Raw genomic sequence first — 25344 nt, forward strand, 5'->3', positions numbered from 1 at the left:
AAACTGCTTGAATGGATAACAGCATATTTGTCAAATCGTAAACAATGGGTAAAAATTGATGACGTTCTTTCAGCGTGGTCGGAAGTTTGTAGTGGGGTACCGCAGGGCTCAGTACTAGGACCATTATTATTTCTGTTTTTTGTGAATGACCTACCTGAGGCCATTCAAAGTAGTGACATCTCAATTTTTGCCGATGATGCTAAACTGTCGGCTTTCTTACCAAAAACCCAGGTGACAGGAACAATTGATTCTCTCCAAAATGACATTAAATCAGTTTTTCTTTGGTCCGAAAAGTGGCAACTGCAATTGTCATCTCATAAATGCTTAGCACAGTCGTTTTTACATGGTTCTGTTCCGCTGTATAACATTAATGATCATGATTTGCATGTTGTTACTGAACATAAGGATCTGGGTGTCACTCTTACTTCAAACTTAAAGTTTATCACGCATATCGCCAAAATTACCAACAAAGCCAATAACATAGCATCAAACATTTACAGAAACTTTTACAACAAGAACCCAGCATTCTTAGTACGAATGTTTTGCGTTTATGTTAGACCCGGGTTAGAATATAACAGCGTTGTGTGGAATCCTTACTTACTCAAGGACATTAACCTACTGGAAGGAGTTCAACGACGGTATACGAAGCGGATACCTGGGATGCACAGCTTGTCATATCCGGAAAGACTACAAAGACTGAACTTTGACTTTTTGGAGCTCCGTAGAATTCGATTTAAATTAATTTTTGTGTTCAAAGTACTGCATGGAATGATCGATGTGCCTTTTGATCAATTTTTTGAGTTCTGTCGTGTTGATGGTTTACGTGGACACAGATATAAGTTACGGGTGCCTAGACCTACCAGCAACTTGCACGGAAACTTTATTTCTTTCAGGATACCAAAAATTTGGAATTTTTTGCCTGACCGGGTTATTAGTGCAAATACGGTGCAAACCTTTAAGCAAAGGTTGGCAGAAACAGATCTGTCAAATTTCCTTAGGGGAGGGGGCGTAAGGTGACCATATTTGGCCATGCTCACTCTCAGCATTAGTTTTTCTTTTTGTGTCATGTTTTGATTAATGTATCCAACAATACCTTCAATAAACATTTCATTTTTCTATTAGCCTGCCATTTAGTTCTGTTCAAAATTGTGCTAATTAAACTTGATTAAAATATGTCTCACAAGAGCAAAGGAAAGTCATCGCCACAAAGTGTTTTTTTTCCAACAAAAAATATGAGAACCACAAGTGGTGCAATATGCATTGTGATGTGAATGTGATCAAAACAGGCCTGCTCAAAAGCCTTTTTCCTCAGTGATTTAGGATCTGGTTTTAGTATTTTCACTCACACCAGAAAGCTGCAACAGACGTCCTCGCTGGGGCTGCTTCCCGTCAAAGCCAAGTTCCGGCTTATCTGACACTTTATAACAGCGGTGACCAGATGTTGAAGGGGCTGTATCGGAGTCAGATCAGGAAACCCCCCCCCCCCCCCCCCCCCCCGCTATTGGTAACTATGGAAACCAGTAACGTTTCATGTGGGGTTGTTAACATCACCCCTAAAAAAAAAAGGCCTGGGGAGAGATGGGCACTGCTGAGCTGTACTTGCCCAGGACACACCACAGGAAGTGGTGCCCTGACAAATGAGGCGATTAAAGGATTCGTGAACCGTAAAATCAGAAGGGCATGTGTGTGGGTATATGGTGCCCCTTTTTTGTAAAAACACAAACCACACCGTGAATTCCTAATCTCATTTATTGTCATAAATACTTCTGTAGTCATATTGCTAGGAAATGACAAGAGACAAACCACTTAACCACATGATGTATATAAAAAAAAAATCAATTCAAAGGAAGGACAACAACACAGATGGGTTTAGGTGGTTATTCTCCGACAGGTTGATATTTTTCTCTCAGTTTGTTGGCGTAGAACTTGAACGACTCCTGGAAAAGAAGACAGAAAGGTCGGTGTAAAAGCCATAATGCTCAGTTTCCGTGGCATGATAAACGAGTTGGAGTACCCTGCAATTTTGACAAGGTTTCATCTTTAATTCCTCACTAGTTCTCAAAACATACTTTTAACATTAATTGCATGTATATGACATTGCTGTTCTCCATCTGCCATCAGTATGTACCTGTATTTACTCATCTTCATTCATGCAATGTTTGCTTCGTTTGCTACAAGCCACGTGAACTCCTCTTTCCACGATGCTTTTAATGTACGTTTAAGTTTTGTAGCGTCACAAATTTTGTTATCTTCTTTTGAATCTTTCTTCTGCAGCTGAGGTTTCGGCTTGATTCCTAACCACTTATCCATTCTTCTTGTGTTCTCTGTGCGTCTACTTTGGAAAATGATATGCAAATACACGACCTTATAACGCTCGGGAAAGTCGGGAAGCACCAAGTTATTCGATACAGTCTTCTGATCGGCTGCAGAGTATGCAAATTGCCAAACGGACCAAAATTCTGAAATTTCCAAACTGAACGAAGATTTTGAAAACTGAATAAAGCAAATAAACCTTCAAATATGTCTTTTCTCAGGCATGGCTTTATAGTTTTGTGTAAAGTGCAGGACTACTTTATACTCATGAACTTAACAAAATTATTCGTGTATAACACGTGTCTCTAATTTTTGATTAAAAACCTGGTAAAACATTTTTTCTGTTTTTCTCAGCTCCAACTAAGCATTGAAAATGACGAACATTGAATATGTGCGGACATGATTCAAATACCTTATCGACAATGTAAACTTATAAAAACAATACCAACACAAATGGTCATGTCCTTCAAATCCCGATTCAACGTAAGACAAACCAAAGAGTTTTTCCCTCACTGTCATATAGGACGACTTTATCTTTTCCCTTTTCTTACATTCATCCCTGGTACCGTGAATAGAAAAAGTGAGATCGTGAGATAAAATCAAAGGCCTTTTTCGAATGTCACTGGTGGTCTCGTGATTATGATTCGGCGCTTTCACCACCGCGACACAAGTAATATCCCTGTTGCATCCAATGTTTTGCAATTGATCAGTTGGAAATTATCACTGACCACAATCATTGCACAAATAGGATAATATACGACCGTAAAACATGCAAAACACGCACCCAAACTTTGTATTTTTTTTAAGTAAACGGTAAAAATGAATACAGTAATTTGTCTTAGGACCACAGGGACGATCTTGAAATGTATTAAAAGGCCACACAACCAATACCAGCACTCCAAAACAAACAAAATATTTTCGGTGAATAAAAATAACCAAGTGACGCACTCTAGTGTACAAATATATAAAGAAAATAAATCAAGTCCCCGCTGCTGTCCTTCACAATGCCAGTTATAAACAATATAAATGATTGCTTCAGGAAATTGAGTTCCCAAGAGTATCCGGATATTAGGTATATTGTGGACAGTAAACACCATGAATCAAACATGAAAAACAATGGTCCAAAACAGAAGGTGTATATTTGTATGTTAAGCATTTCTGTCCCAAAGGCCGAACTTCACTCCGCTCTCTTGACGGATGTTGAATAATACAAGAGCCTCTCCTACCTTTATCCTGCAGGTGAGCCAGGCCGCTACTCCTTCACTTGCCTCAAGGGGCCACAACGGCAACATGAGAGCCCTTTAAGTGTCTATCTACAAATATAAATACGCGTCTTCCCAAAATAGGCCCACACAAACTTACATAATGCGTCAAGTGATAAAAGGCTTCAAAGTTGCAGAAATAGCATGATGGCCCCTTTTTGACAAGCACCACGAAAGAGGGGATTTCTGAGATTCAAAATTCTGGAAAGTCGACTCTACCTGCCCACTACTCGGCAAACATTGGAGTGGACGTTTTGCTTGCTAAGTTGTGGAAGAATTTTCTCAACTTTTTTCCAGTAAAGTTGAACTGATGACAACTGAGTTGTTATCAGTGTTTGGAATAACACTATACTACTTGTCGTTCGGGGGAAAATCTAGTCGGCGGCTGCAAGTTAGTTTGAAGACTTTGCGATTTAATATTGATCCATAAATAAGGCGCACTGTATTATAAGGCGCATGGTAAGCTTTTGAAAAAAATTAAGACTATTAGGTGTGCCTTATGGTGCGGAAAATACGGTATTTAGACGGGGAACTTAAAGTGTGAGACCTCAGCCATTTATAAATATAGTTGACATTCAACATCTCAAAAGGTTCAATTACATTAGACGTGTCCATACACATATAGTTTTTCATTTATTCATGTATGTAGCATGTTTTGTGTAAATTATGTGTCTGGCTCCCAAACGCAATAACATAAACCACAGCACAACGCCATTTAAAACATCAGATTCCCAGTGTTTTGAATGCTCTCTCTCAGATTGAAAATGCAGAAAAAAAAAAACGAAAATGCACATAATCTGTACCTTCATGCCACGACGGGTAAAACAGTTTTAGGGTTTGCTTCCATGCAAAGATATACTCCAATTTGTAACTCGATAGTCAGATTTGGAGTAAAGTCCTACTGTTGGATGTCAGTACTATGGGAGCAATCAAATTATTTTTATTTTTTTTTAAATGAAGTACTGTAACGTGCCCAACATTGGTCCTGATCGTGTTAAGTGTGAAGTGCGCTGCTGGGACTCACGGAAGGCTCAGGAAATGGCGCAGTCTCTCCAGCCTCTCGATACATCACGGCCAGCCTCTTAAGCGATAGCTCATTCACCACAATCCCCTCCGCCAGCATCTGCTCATGAAGCGCCTTGGCTGACGTCAGGTCTTTGTCTGAAGCTGTCAGAAAAAAAAAATTCAGTTGAAAACATGAGCCTCATTTTGACGTAACCTCCTAATCTGGGGGTGGGAAAAACCTTTAGTGTGGTGGGCCGCATTGGGTTAAAACGGTGTTTCTTTTCCTTTTCTGCCATGCCCCTCTGAGGAGGAAGGATACCTCCTGCGCTCTCCATAAGGACCCAATAATTCCTCCCCGCAACTACAAACAGTATCATTTTCTATAAAATTGTTAAGTAGACCCTACAAAACACGGTATCTATTAAAGGTCGACTGGTATTCGGGCGAGCCAATTATCAGCACCGATATTTGGGAATTTGACGGATATCTGTATCGAGCTTCAACCACGAATCGAGAAAATTGATTAAAATCAGCTGCAGTACCTAATTTGGTCGCCACAGGGCGTTAGAGACCTCATGAAACAAGACACAGAAGCAGATATTTATCATTTGTGTTGATAATTATTGAGAGTGCCTTGACATAAATCCTAGCTAAAGACACTAACAGAGGCCTCAAGTAAAACTTACATTCTCACGAAACTCAGCTCACCCGTCTCGGAGCCTATAAGTCATATACAAACACACACCCACAAACATTTTTCTTTAAAAGTAGTTTGGATTGCATTAGATTAGTATTAGATTAAATTTATCTTTAGACATATTTTTTTTTATGAGGGGATGACACTGGGGCCAAGAGTAGTATCAAATTAAAACATTTTTTTTAACAGAGGTACTTATCCACTGTATATTATCATTATGCATTTAACATTTGCATTTGACGAGCTAGATTAAAAAGCCTGACTGGTTGTATGTTGCCCGCAGGCCGTAGTTTGTCCAACCCTGCCCTAAACTAATATTACACGTAGTTCGGGTTCAAGTGAACTTTTAAATGGATTTTAGAGGAACTTACATCCACACTATGGATATATTAAAAAAGACTTCATCACAAGGAAAGAGAAAGTAATTCGATAGCAAATTAATGAAAATTACAATTTGGAAAAGGAAAAGAGACTTTAAAGTAAAAGCCATTAGCAGACCTTGCTTTCTCCAAGTTCAAGCACTTGAAAAGCACTTTAGCCACATTTGAGGCACGTTCCAAACCTTGAACAGATAAGAACCAATTTGAAGCATCAAGAAACTCAATCAATCCCACCAGGGCCAATCCAAACGATTTTTGGGGGATTTTAAAATATCACTTCATTGTGCCAAAGTTTCACTTTATCAACTATCATAAAAAATGAATGAAGTGCAGTTATATATTCCCACACTACCAAAAGAAAATGAGCGGGTTATGCCTATTGAGAAATGCAGACGGAACTTAAGTGCGCTGACACACGTCCCCTCTGAGGCCCTTGTTTGAGCAGCTGGCTAATGCTAATAAAATAGTCATGTAGGCTCGCCTTTACTGTTGTGAGAGAAGAAAATAGTAAGGATTACAGTTCAAAGGCGGACAGATGGCATGTAAGACAAAAGAAAGACTGATGGGCAGGTCGTGTAGCCATTTGCACGCTAGGCTAGGCAGGACAGCCAACTCGTTAGTGGACATGTGTTCTTCAATAAGACGGCCATTCCTTCTTACTGGCTCTTAAAACATACATGCACAAAAGACTGAACACTCACTCATAAGGGACCAGAATAAAAAAAAAAATAGTTCAAATTTACAATTGGACATCCCTTTTTTTCTTTTCAAGAACAGCCTATGTAGCAAATCCCCATGTTTCTAAAGCCACACCTGCAACTTAGATCCCAACTTTTATCTTTTATCACACTAATATAATTGGTCCCGTCAGCAAATTAGTTGACTTTTTCAGCAAAGAGATAATGCCGTTTTGAAATAGGTCTTCATTTAGCGTCATTTTCAAATGACCAGACCTACGCTGTATGCTCTTTGATCCAATGTGTTGTGAACTCAGCCATTCTGATTACGCTAGGCCAGGGGTGGGAAAACTGCAGCCCGCAGGCTATATGCGTCCAGTCAGGCTTTTTCATCTGGCTGTGGGGATTTTGTAGAGGTTTATTGTTTTATCAATTATCCATTATCCGTTACTGGTCAAATCATAATACACTACAAAGCCAAGAGGCCCAGACACTTGCTCCCAGCCAAAAGGCTGGGTCAAGGTCCTGGCCTAACCGACACATACAAACACAGCCCAAAACCTACAGCCGTACACAAAGTCAGAATCACAGTTACGAAAATGTTGACAAAATGATATGAATAAAAGTTTTTTTAGTATTACTTATGAAAATATGTGAATTTGGTGCCACTCTTGTCCACGGTGTCACAAACATTAGAAAAGCTGGCTACATTTTTTTAGCATGCTCATTTATTTTATTTATCAAGGTATTGATCAAATTTAATTATTAAAAAACTGAGAAAGCTGTACTGCATTTTAAGTTTTTCAATGCAAATGAACAAATTTAGTGTGTTAAAAAGTGACATAATTTATTGTTTTGCTTCAATTCTGAACATTTCAAAACCGATTTGATTATTTGGCTTATTTAAAGACAAAAAAAGAAATCCAAGATGTAGTTGTATATGTTTTCATATTTTTAGTTTTGTTCACATTTTTAATGGCCAAAACCAAGCACTTAAAAACTTTCAAAGCCAATTTTAATTGTTTCCAGTACCATTAAAACAAATCTGGTGTGAATTATGAATTTTGCAGAAGCAAAAATACATTTCTGATTTACATATGTGAGTTTTAATCTTGCGTGTGCATTTATCAAGACATAAAATTTTTAGATGTTGAGTAAATAGCGAATATATTTGTGGACTTGAACAATACTTGTGTTAATATGTTGGAGTCAAATCTCTCCCCATATAGGTGTTGGGTAAAAATGACAGTAATTGGTATCTAATATTTTCAGTAGCAAGAAGGTCCATTACAATTTACCACTGGGAAACGCTACCTTTTTTGCATGGCTCAAAATTGATGTTCAAATTTGATACATAATCCTTGCATTGATACATATTTCATAGTGTCCTGTTTAGGTATAGCATGTACCTTTCCTCTTGGCTGTGACCAGTAGGGGGCAATGACGCTTTCATTGGGCAATGCCGTACAAACAGTGCCAGCTGCATTTAATCACGAGGGAAGAAGAAAGGCGATGGCTAAGTGAGGCCACCAGAGGTGTCATTTTTAAGCAGACTTGTTGAGAAACCTGGCCACCATTTCAAGCATTTACAAGCACTTCACCAAAAATACAAGCACTAGTCTATCTTTGGAAACATAACATTAATATTCAAGCATTTTTTAAGAATTTTAAGCACCTGTACGAACCCTTTTTATCCATAAATGCGTATCGTCGCTGCTCATCTAAAAATAAATATATATTTTTTCTTTTGTCATGCTCTATATGTATCTGCCTGAATGGAATGTGCAAAAAACATTTTTTTAAGTGCCAAAATATAGAGCTAAGCCTACATTATTTTTTTTACCTTCACAAATTGCCGAAGTATGAATTTGGAGAGTGTGTAGGTAGATATAAAAAAAAAATAGAATCACTAACTTTTTTCCTCCCGGTACCTTTGTAATTTATGTTTGCCCAATGTGGCCTGCGACTCAAAGAGTTTGCCCAACCCTGGCTGGGCTAATACAACAGGCCCGGTCGGAACCGAGCCTCGGCTCTTACCGAGACACTTCATCATGTACGAGTAAATAACTTCCTTCTCAGCAAAGTCGGGGATCAGGCTCTGCAATGTCTTGATTTTGCCAATCTGTGGGAACACACATGAGAACAATCGTCACAGCGTGTGGGATAGATCACATATGCTGAAGATAGCCGAATGTTTTTTTTTTTTTTAATTAAAAAAAAAATCTGATTTTTTTCTTGGCTCATTCTAAAGCACAATGAACAAACACCTACAGGCCTTACTCAAAAACACAAATCCCCTTTAAGATAAGGGTTGACGACAATGTATGCTTTCTAAATTGTGGTCTAAGATTTATTCCCAAAAAATTGATCAAGGGTATGCACCTGTCCTGGCCTTTGAGACACCAGCACTAAGTAGGACACCAACAATTGCCTCTGCTGAGCCACGGCATTGACCCTCTGCAGGAAAGAGGGAAGACAAAAAAGGGACAAATTATTCACTTCAAATGGGTAAGAAGTCAACTGATAAATGCGGAAAAAAAGCCTTTGAAATGCCAGCCTGGGATTAATCTTAAAGGTCTTCTTTAGACATAAGCACATGGATAAAGATCTGGAATAATGTGGGCCATAAACAGATTCCATGACATACACATTCTCACTTATCCAAGACAAAAAAAATCCTTTAAAGTGTCAAACCTATTTACTGGATGATGGATGTGTGTATGGATCTCATGTTTCCGCTGTGTCTCTGGTCCTTCCTGAAAGTGTGCGTGTCCTACTGACTGAGCAGAAATGCCATTCCTCGCATGTGGTAAAGCAGTGCATTAATACCAAGTCAAAGCAAGTAGCCTGTGAGGCTTTTAACAAAATGTGCACATGCCTGACGCACACATGTACACACACGCAGAATGACTCAAGTACAATCAGGCAATTAGAGCACGGCTATGCACATTGACTGCGTCCCTGGTGTGTTATTTCTTTCTTTCCTTCCTAGCGGCCCAAGAACTGACCAAGCTTAGCTGCTAGATCCTAAAAGGTCCCGACGCTCCCAGGGACCGTCTTATCTTTCCCTTCCACTTACAAGTGTTGCTGGTTGTACTTCGTCATCACGGAGTCCCCCTCTCTTTATAGGCTCATTGTGCGCTTGTCGACTTGAAAGCTTTTCAGAGTCGAATCGCTTGAATTTATGATTGGGAGGGGGGCCTCTAGTGAGGCTAATAGAGGGTCTACCAACAGGGATGATTAGTGCAAACTTTATGCACAGGTCATTTTAGTACGGTGCTGGCGCTGCTACACAGCCTGGTGCAATAGTTGCATGTGATCAAACACCATTTATAACTGACCAAACCACATTCAATTACAGTAGCGGGAACTTAAATACAAGCCTGAGCGCTCCCACTTCAGTGAAATATTTATAGCACAACCTGTTTGCTCTATAGTCCCCAAATTATAGATTCAAAGAAATATATTTACAGGTGTGACTTGCTTTTAACATTAAATGGGGATCTGTATACTACATATTTGTATAAAAGCTAATGCACTCATTAAAACACCTGTCATTGCCCTAAACCAGGGGTCGGAAACCTTTTCGACCCAAAATATTTCGATTTTTTTTTCCCCAGAGACGTATTCCATTTATTTTAAAACAAAATTCGGCAAAATGGCCTAACCCACTCTCCAGACAAAATGTTAGATAGTCGGCGGAGGTCACTCCCGGGCCGCGCAACGGAGCGAGTTCGGCGGACGCGGCGTCACCCTAATAAGGATAAGCGGTGCAGATAATGAGAAGAGATCTTTTTTTCTTTAATTTTTTTTTTTTTTTTGGAAGGGTCGCTACTTCGCAGATTTTCACTATAGCGGGTGGTTTTGGCGCCATTAACCGGGTCTAAAAAATAATAATTTAAAAAGAAGAAAAAAAAAATGTGTATATATATATATATATATATATATATATATGTGTGTATATATATATATTTTTTTTTTTTTTGGAAGGTGCGCCGCTACTTCGCGGATTTTCACTTATCACAGGTGGTTTTGGTCCCCATTAGCCGCGATTACAGAGGTCTTACTGTAATAATAATAATAATGCCGGCAGCGCAGTGGTTAGCGCGTGTGCGGCACAGTTCTGAGGTCATGAGATCAAACCTCCTGTGTGGAGTTTGCATGTTCTCCCCGTGCTTGCGTGGGTTTCCTCCGGGCACTCAGTTTTTCTCCCACATTCTAAAAACATGCATGTCAGGTTAATTGGCCGGTCCAAATTGTCCCTAGGTGTGAATGAGCGAGCGAATTGTCTGTCTCTGTGTGCCCTGCGACTGGCTGGCAGCCAGTTCAGGGTGTACCCTGCTCACTGCCCGAAGATAGCTGGTAAGGGCTCCAGCATGCCCGCGACCCTACTGAGGATAAGCGGTGCGGATAATGAATGAATGAATAATAATGCCAGAGCCTGTGTCCCATATCAACAAATACACTACTTTAAACTTGTCCCGCTCTCACAGTTACTTTGGACCTTCTTTTTTTCCCGTAAATAATGGTTTCAAAACAAGGTGTAAGCAGAGTTCTTTTGTAAATATGTCACAAAAAATGTAAATGAAAATAGTATAGATGTATTTCCCTTAGTGCAGTAGGCGCGTGTGAGAGGGGAGCGGGATTCTTTAGCCATATATAGGCAAAACAGGGTCTGTTGGAGTGACACCTTGACTGTAAACTGTAGGTAAAACTGTTTCGGTTCAGTATACAAAGGGCACAAAGTGTAATTAGAGTAGCTTTGGCTATCAACGCAAAAAACTGACATTGAGTTGACCAGGATTGGAAGGCTGTGGAGTAATTTGAACAAGTAGCATTCTATCACTAAGCTTAATGAACTCATGAAAAGAGCCATATATGGCCCGTGAGCCATTGGTCCCTGACCCTTCCCCCAAACATTCAGAAAACCAATATTTCAAACTATTAAGGCAGTGGTTCTCAACCTGTTTGGCGCCAAACTTAATTATTTTTTCATTGAAAGATATAAAAGGTACACCACCCGTACAGAAGGTTTTAAAAAAGGAATTCTCTGGCCCGATTTGATTTTTTTATATTTGCTAATGAAAAAAGAAAATATTAAAGTGTTATCATAAAAGTGTATGAATAAAATACATTAATAACAATATAATACACTTGATTTCAAAGCGCATCATAGGACACCCAAAGTCGCCCAACACAAAATATATAAAAGTGATATCGATAAAAACGAAAAAAAAATAAACGGTAAATATAAAAAATAAAAACAACTAGATGTTTAACTTGTCTTTTTAGTAAAATAAGAGAAAATATACGTAAAATAGCACAATGATTTGATAGTAAAACCCATTAATTACTAGATTATCCTCATTTTTGTTCTAGTAAAATAAGATTGAAGATGCACAATCTCTGTGGAACACCAGATAATTCTCTTGGAAAATACAGGATGCATATAAAGCATCAATCTAATGTAATCCATAGTTTGTATTTAAATAGTCATGAAAGGGGAGAGCACTGACTGGTAATGTATCAGTTCATTAAAGCCGATGTCAGACATGGCTGTTTAATGATTGAAAAGGATTATCACTCCACATGTCTGCAAAAAAAGGGGCATGATGCGCAAGAGCAGACATGGTGGGATTGACATCAATGAGGATCATTTTCTTCTCAGTGTTCCAATACATTAAGTTAATCATTTTACTGTTCACTCTCAAATTATAGTGCGTGACTTTGTAGGGTGTAGAAAATAAGAAATGAAAATTTTGCTTACTTACATAAAAAAGAAAAAAAACAAGACGTACGTTTTTAAATAGTGATGACGTGCAGTGGTAAGTAACATGCATTTTCATTAGCGTGCACTTATGTCGCGCAAGCGAGCAAACGACTGGAGAGGAGCGATCGCCCAGCAAGTGAGCGAGAAATAATCGCCGTCAACCAGAAGCAACCCTTGCGCATTTACCGCATGCATTTCAGATGTTTTTCACCCGTTCTGTCACTGTCTGGTACATCCATCTAGTGTCAACATATTCATTTCCCAAAGCTCACCGTGCAGCCATTGAGCTGCAGCATGTAAATAAGTGAAGTAGAAGTCTGAGGCTGCCAACCGCAGACCAGCAGACACCGCGGGATGTGGGACGCAAATGCAAGAGGACGGATAAATTAGTCAAAACCTTTGATGGGTGAATGCATTCCGCAGTCATAAGGGATTGACGAGTGGACAAAGGCATGAGGGAGCTGCGATGGACTTTCTGGGTTTTTTTGCTCTTTTTTTCCATTTTACATTACACAGAAAGGACTAAGGCCTTAAGTAGCTTACTACAAGAGTTAAAACTTTTTAAACCTCGGTTTCTCAGACGACATCTACCTTGCTCTATTCAGTATTACTTGATAAAAATTGCAAAATCCACAGAACAAGTAGCTAGCTGCCCGCTAATTTAGCTAACCCAATCTGATGTGGGTAAAAGTAGCCTGCCCAGAGCTCTGACTGTTTAGAAGAAAAATAAAAATAAAAAATAAAAAATAAAATATAAAATAATAAATAAATAACATCATCAATGCACAACAGAGCAAATTATAGCCAGACGCCCTTCACAAGGATCACGATGACCTTCAAACCACATTGGAAAAAAGAATCAAACAAATCAGTGTTTTAAGGTGTATTTGCTGGTTCATTTATAATTTGTGTTGAATACAAAATGTGAGAAATGTTGCCAAACAAATCACCCATGTGTTCCCAAATACTTACAGCCAGCATGAACTTGGCGTCCTCTACTTTGCCCGCGTCCAGAAGGCTTAGGAACAGCTCCGTAGCTGGCCTGTAACAGGCAAAGTGGTTGGCAAGCCGCTCAGCCATTGCGCTCACTGCAACAAATAAGGCACCTTTGGTCAATGTCTTTCCTGGCGACACAGTGAAGTTTGTGTGGGTGATGTTTGTTTTACATTTGTCAATGGCTTTGTCATCATTTTCCTCCAAAGCCCTCCGGAACACAGAACCCATACTGGCATTTTTGTTGTCTGGGCTGGTGTAAATTTCCTCAAGCATCTCGACTGCGGACTCCAAATTGCCCCTAAGGACAAAAACAAGGGTTCAAGCATGAAAAATATTCACATATTTTTCTATCCTATGAAAACTAGGGCGATAAGTTGACGTTGATTTTAAAAATAGTGAACAATGATTTTTGCCAGACGCTATATTCCAACAGAAAGGCATCTCTAGATGATTATAATCTGTTTAGTTGTGCATGCGGAATAGCATCTGTCTCAAACGAAAACAATTGTACAGAAATAGCGTTTTTAGCACCAACTAAGCGTATCAAACATTTCAAAGTTTAGGAGCATTTAGCCAGGATCTAGCCAATAAAAAGGCTACATGCAAAGTTTGCAAAGCAGACCTTGCGTATCATGGCGATACCTTAGTGACGCAAGAAAACTTACAGAGCACGACAGATGGTTGAATGAAACTCAGTCTTACTTGCCCTGGTAATATTCAACGAACCAGCCAATAAGGTGTTGAAGAGGTGCTTTGTACATTTTATGAGTGCATATTTATCGATTAAAGAGAGCTTGAGCGTTACGCCAGACTAAAGAGGTAAGATCGGGCCTAAAAATAAAAAAGCCCGAACACGGCCGATCAACTTCAGGGACCGAGGCCGAAGTAATTCCAAAGCTTTACTTCGGCGCAGAAGTAAACCAGAAGCTTTACTCAGGCGCTGAAGTGTGTGTTTGAACTGAAATACACAGCCTTGGGTTTACTTTGGGCCGAGTCAATCAAATCAAGTGTGCACTTTAAAGTGCAGCGCCGAATTGAGCGGTTGTTCGCTGAAGTGCAGCCAAAATAAACTGAATGAAAATCATATTCTGCAGTTTAAGAGATGCAAATAGTGAAACATTTGGCCAAAAAGCAGAAAGTTTGCTAAAGCTCGTAAGCTATTCGCGAGAAGCTGAAATGAAGTGACGTAAGCCACAAAGAGGTGTAAAGAAGAAGATGCGCATCTACTGTGACACAGAGGATGAAAATTTACTTGGATTTAGTGATTTGAAATTAAACTGATAGTTTGGTAAGCAGGTTTATGATAGAGTTATCTGAATCGTATAACTATGGCGCCAAACTGCAGCGCTGAAGTGTGTTACTTAAGTAAAAGTACGGCCACTCCCTAAGACTATTACTCAAGTAGAAATGAAAAGCAGTCATTTAAATAATTACTTGAGTAAAAGTAAGTGCATGCTGTTCAGATCCCCCAAAAAGGTGAGGAAAAAAAGAAAAGAAAAAAAAACAGCGAGAGAGAAGCCCAGCCCAGCCCGGCCCGACTTAGTAATTTACATTTCAAGTCCGTAACTGGCCCGAAATTCGTTTCTAAGATCAAATGTCAGTTGTTAAAACGTCAAAATTTACAAACTGCTACTTAGGCTGTCGGTTTACAGCGATACAAATGTTTTAATTTTAAGTTATTATTCAGCTGTGTCACTAAAATGGACAAAGGTTTATTCATGTATTTATGTGTATCACTGTGCTTTATTGTTTTTGTTAATTTCACTAATTGTTTCAACACTCGGTCAAGTCAACTATTAAAATAGTCGTTAGTCTCAGCCCTAGTGTTAACTTGTGCTTCTTTGTTCATTCTGCAAGTGTTGGTGCACAAAGCTGTGCATATCAAAAGCTTTGCTTACAGATATCTGGCAACCTGGCCTGGCGAGCACACTTTAAGGCGCCTTCCGCAGCCGCTATGGTGATGAATATTTAACTGCATCAGCGCGCGCCTATGCACAAGCGTATGCACGAGTGTCCGGAGGTGGGTGAACATATCCACCCTGATTGTTGCGACCGGGACCGTCTAAATAATTCAGCGGGGGGCCCAGCTAAATGTGGTTCTCTCTGCTTTCCGGCGCTCGCCCGTTTCCCCACCCGGGCTCTTAACCAGTCAGATTGACTCAGCCGCAGTGGCGACACATGTGTCAGAGCGGCTCAGGGCGCCGCTTCCATAGGTCAAGGTTCAAGTTGACAGGGCCAGGCAACGATGGCTAACCGGGCGTGAGGCCGTCGTGCCATTTCTTCCACTTTCTGCAGTGCAGGCGAGTTGGCGCAGGGACGTCTGTCGCGCTAATGCCCCGAGTTGTGCAATAAAAGTTTGATGCACAGTGTTTTATAATATGTCCGCTATTGTTCGAGAGGCAACGCAACAGCGGCGGCGGATGGGTGTTTTTCATGACATTAAAAGGAATCCATGAATAATCTTATTATGTCTGTGTCGCCCATTTGTTCGGGATTTCCTGCTTGTTAAGCTTTAATGCTAAGAGAGCGTTATAACGGGTCTTGTCACATACTTCCCTTTTGATAATGTGTAAAAAGTATTTTACTGTATGAGATTCACTGTAAAACAACTTCTACCTTGTGTTTTTGAAACAATATTTGAATACAAGTTTCCTATTCTATCCATATTTGATTGCCTGCAGAGTGGAGCCACTGGCTTTCTGATCAGGAACAAAATAACATTGCACGCACACAGCCATGACCAGCAATGACTAACCAGAATATCTCAGGTTTTAGTATATATGTTATTGTTATATACCAAAAAAGTTACCGGTAGGTACAGTCCTGGAGCTGATGAATGGCTGAGCTTTTGCCATTCAATTTTCTTACACGTCTGTTTTTATACCCATTTTAAGGCATTGGAGATCAATTTAGCTGAACAGCCAACATTTTTTGCACCACTTTATAGATAGATAGATACTTTATTCATCCCCGAAGGGAAATTCACATTTCCAGCAGCATCCCTGAGCTGAGAACAGTACAATAATAAAGCCAAAAGAATAGAATATACAAATATATATATATATATATATATATATATATATATAAATATACGTGCAAATGCCCATATAGGGTTGTCCACTCCTATCAACTTTTTATTCAAAGAACGCCGTTCTTTGGAGTAGTGTCTTGAACGACCCATTTTCTTCAAATGCATGTTCAACCTGTGCTGGCTTTATCATCCTTAAATAGGCACTACCTGGTTCACACTTGATTCTCACCTCTTATTTTTCTTCTTTCTGAAAATTGATCAACTCAGAGATTGAAACCACACTGCTATTGATTTTTAACACAACCCATTGAACTATTTACCGTGCCTATTATGAATGCTGGATGTTGTTCGTTTTCCAAGAATCTGCTGCACATCCTGTTAACTTGTCTGGCATGTAACAATAAGAAATATAATAAAAACGAGGGATATTCTGGTTAGTCACACTGCACTGTTATTATTTTGAACCAGTGTATGTCAGAAAATCTAACTTACCGTATTTTCCGCACTATAAGGCGCACCTAAAAGTCTTATTTTTTTTCAAAAGCTGACCATGCGCCTTATAACACAGTGCGCCTTATATATGGCTCAATATTAAATTCGCAAGGTCTCGCAACTACGAGAAACAGCCGCCGACTCCATTTTTCGCGCTGTGCATACTGGGAAATATTAAACGATTGGTAGTTGCCGGGGCTCGTGTTGTATTTGTTTACTAAGTGGCAAAATGGCTACCCCATTAAACTGCTTAATTCATATTTAACAAATACAGTATTTGTCTGAATCCAGGGTTTTGACTGGTGAAGATGTAAAGCACAATTTACCTTAAACAAACGCAGAATTATTCAGAATGTCACGTTTGACAGAGAGAGAGAGAGAGCGAGAGAGAGAGAGAGAGCGAGATTCTCTTTCATACGTGCATTTGTATAAAAAATGGCTCCTGTTAAGAGACACGCGTACAACGCCGAGTTTAAACTCAAAGCGATCAGTCACGCAGCACAACACGGCAATAGAGCGGCAGCGAGAGAGTTAAACTTAAATGAATCGATGGTACGGAAGTGGAGAAAGGATGAAGATAAGCTCCGCCAAGTAAGGAAAACTCAACAAAGTTTCCGTGGCAATAAAGCAAGATGGCCAGAGTTAGAGGAGACACTTGAACAGTGGGTTGTTCAACAAAGAGCGGCAGGCAGAAGTGTCAGTACGATAACTATACGTATGAAGGCAACAGCGCTGGCACAAAAACACCGGACGTGTTGGATGGCCCATTCACTGAGATATGGTCAATTCGAACACAGCAGAAGAAGAATTCGAGGGATTCGTCGATGAGGAGCTTATAGAGTGATCTTTGTTTTTCTTTTGTGTGTTTACGTTTTACATTTTACAGTTATTATGTTATTGCTTTATTGTTATCGTTTTGCACTCGTTGTTTTTGCACATTACGAGTGTCACTTTATTGCGTTTCATTTAAAATAACAGTATCAGACGTTTTTTTCTTTGCGTGTTGACTAAATGGACAAAAAATAAAATGATATGTCGATGTTGTTCAAAGATGTTAAAGATGTGTCACGAAAATGCTTTACCTCAGAGAAAATAATAAAACGGCTGTTTATTTATTTTGGGAGTGAATGGAGTTGTGGAAAGCTTGTTTGTTAATAAAGTTTGACCTTTTTGAATGTTTTGTTGACATTCCCTTGAGCGTGGCAACATCTAGAGGTTGCATAACGTAACTACATTCTCTACTGTAGTCAAGTCGTCACATTTATTTACCGTAAATAGCCCTTAATCCCAAAAATGTCTCGAAGGACTGCACAGGATTACAATTACAAAATTGCACAATTACCTGATCTTAAACCAGCATGCACTTATAGCGCCTTATAATGGGGTGCGTCTTATGTATGGCATAAGTTTTAAAATATATCATTCATTGAAGGTGCGCCTTATAACATGGTGCGCCATATAGTGCGAAAAATACGGTAAGTGATTCCTTTTTTGGCTGAAATCAAGCCAAATCTCCTTCAGGTCGGGTCGGGCTCAGGCTTAAAATTTTACCTCTCCTTTAATGTTCTACCATATACTGATTTAATTTAAGGAAAGAGACTGTTTGTCTTGATGTTGGCGCTTAACAATAAATCCAAAGTAAAAGTGGTGAATTTCAAAAGAACTTAGCAAAGACTTACTGCTTGATTTGAGCTATGGCCTTGTTGTTTGTGAACCACATGGTGGGCAGCTTGAGGCTTGTGCCCAGTCCTTCCAGATCCGATTGCATCTCAGTGATTCCCGAAACATTGCCTTCGTAGGCAAGAGCCTGCATCAGCCTGCTGATGGCGAGCTGCGAAGGCACATGGTCCTGATGCAACATCGACTTAAATGTCTTCATGGCGTCTGAGGGGAAGGGAAAAGTTTTTTTAATGTTACATTCGGCCAGACCGTGTAAATGTGTGTGCATCTATTACCTTCAGTCTGGCCACGCTTGCTTAGTGTAACCACCAGTAAATTGTTGGCTATGTCGCTCAACTGGAAATTTGGCGTATGTAACTGGGCACTGAAAAAGTTGATAAAAAAATGTTTAACCATTTTAGCATGATCCCCAAATAATTTGATTTTCTAGTATTTATCAGTTAACTGCTTTACATTAAATATTGACCTTCAGACAAACACACTGCCCATAAAAAAATAAATCCACATCCACGCTAAGGACTAGGAAGAACATAACATTCCGATAAATACAGACAATTGCACTCCAGATGGAGGTTTATCACTCTCAAGTGTACCACAGCAATCTGAAGATGCTTGTTGGCTTTCAACATGAACGAGGGACAGGGATTTGTCGGCACTGAAAGCAAATCTGTTTTTTATTTTTTTTTCAAAGCTGGACGAGCCGGTTAATATCTCAGTAGTCTTCAAACCGTGCAGCATTAGGAGGCATCCCATTTAAAAAAGCAATAATCCTGGGGACAAAGTAAAGACAGTGCAAGCTTTGTAACTGATGGCATGTTTGAGCCTTTTACACGACTGACAATTATACGGACATGAATGGCTCAATTGATCCCCCTGAGAATAAGTTGTTTTGTTCTACATGTGCAGGTTGGGGTCTCCTTTTGCAAACGAACATTCTCCAAAGTCATCTTCTTTTCCCATAGTGTGCTGTCCTTATTTCTTTGTTACCAAAACCTCAATCAGACTTGCCTCCCCTAGTCTTCCGTTTACTTATGAGAGCCCTGGAAGCAGATTAATTCTTGCGCTCAATTGAGCATCAGGCTAGGCAGTGCTTATCGCCAGAACGACACCGGGGGCCAAGCAGCATCCGGGAGCTGCTTGCGACAGGGTCACAGTGGGATCAGGGTCGTTGTGGTGGGGTCTGAATTACCCTTATCAGGTGAGAAAGAACCTCAAGAAGCTCTCTTCTGCACAGACAGACACACATACACACACACACACAATTTCTCTGTGCCTTCTCCTTCCAGGCACTTCAAACAATGAATTTATAATCTTCCTCATCATCACACCCTCAAGTCCCTTAATCTAGCTATAAGCAATCCCCCATAGCTACTCAATTCTGTCCAGATCACCTCAAAACAAACGCATTCAGAATTAATGCCTATAGCGTCTTCATTAACCTCTTTCGTGATTACATCTAAACTGCCTCACAGTTTCTTTTCTTACCCCCACTTTAGCGCTTTTTATCACTATATTTTGCACCATTATCACCGTTTCCAGCCCACCGTTTCTCTCAGCTCATTACACTCCTCAGCGCGAGTGCTGATCAAATAGAAAATACAAGTAAGCTTTCATGCAGTGCCGGAGAGGCTGCAAACTAGTTCAAACATGAGCAGAGATGGTTTATCGCTCATATTGCCTGGTTCTAAAAAAAACGTGGTAATTTCTCATTACATGAGAGGGAGTATCATGTAGGGTGATCAAAATTAGAATATGAATTCCCACATAAATTAGGTATTGCAGTGCACAAGAAGAGGTTGAATGTTGTCCTCTTAAGGACAAAAAAAAGTTTAAAAAATAAAAGAAAACAGACTCCATAAATTATTTCCCAATTCAAGTGATGAACATTGCAGCTGGTGCTCTCAAAGTCCTTGTCAACTAATTCATATGTTGAGGTCATGTCCTAAACTGATTGAATAGTGGGTGCAGTTTTGATATTCTAGAAAAACATATCGCCTTACATAGCCATCTTTGGCAGGTCCTGACGATCTCTTGATAACAACTGTTGTTCAGGATAATGTTTTAGCCTTTGCTTTGACAATAGCCTGTAGGAGGATACAACTTTTGTGGAAGTCCTCAGAACCACCAGCCTTTAAAACATGGCTACACGATTATACTCTTTTTACTCAAATTAAAAAAAAAAACAACAACAACAAAAATAATCTCAGTGGAACTGACAGTTAATCTTATAATGATTGGACACCTTGGCTCCACTATTTTGGAACCCTGATAACATAGTAAAATAAACCTGGATGTCTGGGTCTGGTGACTGCCAACTCGAAATTGCATTCTTATTTATTTATTTATTATTGTTATTATCATTAGTTTGTTTAATTACTTTTTGTTTTGGGTTTTGGTATTTCAGAGATTTGTATGTTTGGGTGGAGGGATATTCTTTATGAATATTGAGTATGATATATAATTGTGTAATTGAGAATATTGAATAGTATATGTCTTGATTATCTTTTTTTTTTGCAATGGGGAGAAAAACAAAACCATGAATGATTTTGTCCGTCTAACAATAAAAAAGGGGAAAAAAAGAAAACGACCACACTTCATTAGGAATGTTTCATGCCCCTCTAAATACTCCCATCCATGTATTAAGATATTTTGACAATAACTCCATAAATTCTCAACTTAATGAAAAAATAACAATCAATGCACCATTTTTGCCCATATAACATCAGGGAGACATGAGTGTGTAAAAACACAGTTTTGATCAAATCCATCTACAGATGACTAGAGGAGATATTACAACACATGACTCTGCTACAACCGGAAGTATTTTGTTTTGAGTTGAATCATTAAAATGTAGTTCACATTCTTGGAGACACAGCCTCTAGGATATGCACCAACTTTTGTGGCTAATGTCCCACATCTTGCTAAAGTAGCATGGAAAACCATTGGCCAGAAGCGCTGCCTATCCCATGCTAAGAACATTATCGGGGACCCCTCTCACCCCCATCATGGACTGTTCACTCTGCTAGCCTCTGGGAAGAGGTACTGCAGTGTGCGGTGCAGAACCACCAGGTTCCGCAGTAGTCTAGTCCCCCTGGCCATTAGACTGTTAAATGGTCAATCTAACATATAGTTAACCTAAATCTAAACGGCTGCTAATCTGACTTTTTGCACTACTGGCAGTTCTTTATAGCTTGCCACTCCTTGCACATTTGCTCTCTGCACTATTGTACTTACAGCGTTATTGTTACAGTGTTAATGTTACTGTTTACCTGACTTGTTAACCTGACTGCCCATTTTGCACATTTGGTTAGCTACTCCTCTTGCACTATCGGCACTATGGTAAAATACTATACGTAGCCATAATACAATACAACTTTTATTTATATCTGTACATTCAAGGAAACTGTGCGGGTCAGATGTATCGACATTTCGTTCTGTATACACGTGTACTAGAATGACAATAAAGTAGATCTGAATCTGATATCAATGAAAAGCTAGCACCTAATTTTGCCTTATTCCATTGCATGGTGAGTGGGTTTTTGTCCTAAAACTAGAGGTTGGCTGATTACCGGCGCGGGTATTTGGGAATTTTGCGGATATCGGTATCAGCGTTTTTATTCATTTGACTGGCCGATTACGTATGCTCTCTAAAGCAGCACAGCTCTCTCCATTGCTCCAAATTTTCTCCTAATTCTCATCTGAAGCAAAGGCTTTTTCAGACTCCAAAAACTGCAAACAGCTCTGCCAACTCCCTGACATGTCCCGACATGTCTGAGTGTAAATCAAGCCACTGATAATATTGTAATACCCCTACGTGTAGATGCATAGTCGTCGATCAGGTCTGATCGCTGAATTTATAAACAAATAACAAGCAGTAAAACACATTCCACAGGAGCTATTGTTAGCGGCAACAAATGTTAATTCATGCTACAGACTGAGAACCAAACTTCCCCACCAGTCGACTCCCTCACATAGTCTCCCTTAAAGGGTCCATCACATCATAATCATAAAAGAAGCAACAAAAGTAAGACATTACAATTTTGAGATTTTTAAAAGTTCCGTGGTAGAAAAACATGATTGTGATTGAAAGATAAGATAAGAAGGGTAGTTAACTTTTTAAGGGCGGCAGGTACAGGTGGAGACAGATTAATTAGCTCTTATGTCTATAGTTTGTCAATCTGGTTCCAAAACAGGAGTGCCCACACTTTTCAATTCGCAAGCGCCTGTGAAATTTCCATTGCTTTTTGCACTTTTTGTTTTAAATGAATTTAGGTAATCAGAGGGGATCAGAATGGAGATTTTCATTTTCAGCTGAAATAGCCAGGGTCCAGGAATAAAGCAGGGCGGAGCAGTGAAAGATTAGACATGTTAGTTGTGCTGCAATTGTAATTTATTTATTGAGAGCTATAAAGTTTTATTTGAATTTATCACAAATATTCATTATTTCATGTTTTTGAGATGAAGTGTTTGAGGAGTATGTTAGGAATGACAAGATTGGATAGAATGAGAAATAAAATTGTGAGAGACAGGACAGGAGTAGTAGTGGAACTGAGCAAGCGTGTGGATAAGAGAGTACTCGGTTGGTTTGGACACATGGAGAGGATGGATGAAGAGCGAATGTTGAAGAAGATCTACAGAGCAGAAGTAAATTGAAGTAGATCAAAAGGAAGGCCGCGATTGACGTGGATGGATGGTATTATTAGTGCACTGGGGGGAAAGAGGTCTAAATATAGTGGAAGCTAGAGCTTTTGTTGGTGATAGGAATGAGTGGAGAGGTGTTGTAAAAGGACAGTTGGATGTTTGGACGCGTTCTAAAGGATGGGCAGGGCACCTTTATGATGCGGCAGGGGCAACCAGTGAAAGCTGTCGGGCCCTGCTGTTGAACAGAAGAGTGTGTTGTGTCACCCTGTCCCGAGTGACATGGCCGCTTTCTTGTGTCCCCTTTTATCTGGAGGGATGAAAGCATGACCAACTTGGGTGCCAAATGCTTTAACTTGTTTGGGTGTTTGGGCATTTGTGTTGGCCATGGTCAATTTCTTTGTGTTTTTTGCTACTTTTTTTCTTTTCTTTGTTTTTGTACACGCGTTCGTCTTGCTGTCGGTCACCCCTCTCAAGGGATATGACCAGGGTAGATAGATTCTTTGTTTCTTTTTGCATTATTCAAAATTTCTTCCGCCAATTTTTAAGCTTTTGCAGCAAATTATTAATATTGGCTCTAAATATTGGCTATCGGCCTCATCTCAAAACTAATAATGTGTATTGGCCCTGTAAACCCATATTGGTCAATCCCCTCTAAATACACTCATATTTGCATTGGAGGATTGGGGACTTACATTTCCTTGACTGCCATAGCATTCTCCAAAGCTCCTTCAGAAAGGAGGGAGCGGATCACATGGTCGCATGACATGGGGCCTAAAGCCACACCTTGCTTGTATGCTTCTCTCAGCATCTGGTAGGCCTCTAAAAGAAAAAAATAATTTTGCAATATATATACATATTTTTGCTAATTCAGCATTATACCATTCAATGATCTGTGTTCAGCAACTTGTCAGGGAACTGTGGGCTCCATTTTCAGTGTAATTGGAAACAGAACAAAGTAACTAGTTTGAGCATCAGAATCGTACCTTTGGCCTTTCCTTCCTTGCAGAGTGACAGAAGTTGGATTTTACACTTGGAGTCATTATCCACAGTTCTGATAGACCCAGGTTGGACTTCCTGTGCGTCAGAAACTTGTTCATACCAAGTCTTGAAAAAAAAGTGGACACAAGATCAAACTCAGGCTGATGTTTTCATCAAAATACGTCAAACACATTATTGGCTCTACAAGTCGCTGCACATATTCTGAGTGTGTGCTTGATGCAGTGGGGGCAGGCAAGGGTCCCCGATGCTTGCTCACCCGTGTACCAGTGAGGGGAGGGGGTTAAGCTGTATTGGCTGGGGGCAAATTAGGGCTGGCACCCATGGGGGCAGAGAGAAGTGTAAATGTTAAGAGCGTGGGGAGTGGGGACTTCAACCGGAGCGCCCTTGGGGTCACCTGGTTCATCGCTCGGGGCAATCGCAATCACTTCCTGTCTTGTCAAAGCTTGAAGCGGTGAGGAGTAAGGGAACGTAGAGCAAAATCAAAAACCAGCCCCTGGCTTGGTTTGTTGTCCTAAATTTGTTTTTTAAGACCACTTTCGTGCCCACACAAGAGCAAACGAGCGAGCCATATGGTGGCATTTGGCTGCTGGCTTAATTAGTCGGGCATTAGAGATTTGCACACACATCCAGCTGTAATTCCTTTCACTAGCCAGGCGCTCTGATTGACCACACAGCAATCCTGTTTGCTCTGCTTCATGTAATGAACAGAGGCTTAAAAAAGTGGAGCGAGGCGGGGGACGCAGAGCGGTAGATAAGAGGGCCCCCCCAACCCAATTTAAAGGGACTCTCTTGATAAATACAAGAGGGGTTGAGGTCAACATGCTCTTTAAGTGATCAAGTTAGCTGGCCGCTAATTATTCATCTTCACAGTTGGATATTTATATGGATGATTATGATGCACATTGGTAGTACCTATTAGAGATGGTTTGTTATCCAACTACTTACTGTACACCCGTGATATAATAAACACAGAACTAATTTTATTGGTATAATCCACTTGCATCACAATCTTGTTTTTTAATAAAATGAAACTTGCTTATTTTCAGTCATCCACAGTTGCCATTTTATTTTCCAGCAAGCACTAGCCATCATCTGCCATCTTAATGTAAAAGGCATAATTGAACCAATTTGAGAAGTATCCTTAATACAAAAACAGTGAAACTTTATGGCACAAGATTTGAATTTGTTTATTCAAAATGTAGACGAGATTGCATATGTGAGACTCTAGTGTGCTTTTGTTGAGCTTTGATCATACTAGTCGTCTCCCCCCCTCCCCCAGTAGCGGGTGTTCAATTTGCTCGTTATGTGCCACATTAGCCCTCAAGCAGGTTTAAATTCCATCAGTGCTCAAGGGAATCTGGAAATTTCTCTGCTCCATTGCATCTTCTACCCACCAGGAGC

At 39.9% G+C, this 25344-nt stretch overlaps 1 protein-coding gene across 1 annotated transcript in view; it reads right to left on the reverse strand.

Moving 5' to 3' along the window:
- Positions 1-1731: 1731 nt before the first annotated feature.
- lrpprc (leucine-rich pentatricopeptide repeat containing) overlaps positions 1732-25344 on the reverse strand; it is a 78690-nt gene continuing 55077 nt past the window's right edge. The window contains exons 29-38 of the mRNA XM_088350952.1: positions 23928-24048; positions 23637-23763; positions 18579-18667; positions 18303-18507; positions 13271-13398; positions 13077-13192; positions 8717-8791; positions 8372-8456; positions 4600-4742; positions 1732-1937 (exon numbers count right to left, since the gene is read on the reverse strand). Coding sequence (XP_088207078.1) covers positions 1878-1937; positions 4600-4742; positions 8372-8456; positions 8717-8791; positions 13077-13192; positions 13271-13398; positions 18303-18507; positions 18579-18667; positions 23637-23763; positions 23928-24048 — 1149 coding nt within the window. The 3' untranslated portion in view covers positions 1732-1877. The remainder of the gene's footprint in view (positions 1938-4599; positions 4743-8371; positions 8457-8716; positions 8792-13076; positions 13193-13270; positions 13399-18302; positions 18508-18578; positions 18668-23636; positions 23764-23927; positions 24049-25344) is intronic.

Source organism: Urocampus carinirostris, chromosome 13 (genome assembly GCF_059441175.1).
Source record: "Urocampus carinirostris isolate Australia breed hairy pipefish chromosome 13, RoL_Ucar_1.0, whole genome shotgun sequence".
Taxonomy (NCBI): Eukaryota; Metazoa; Chordata; class Actinopteri; order Syngnathiformes; family Syngnathidae; genus Urocampus; species Urocampus carinirostris.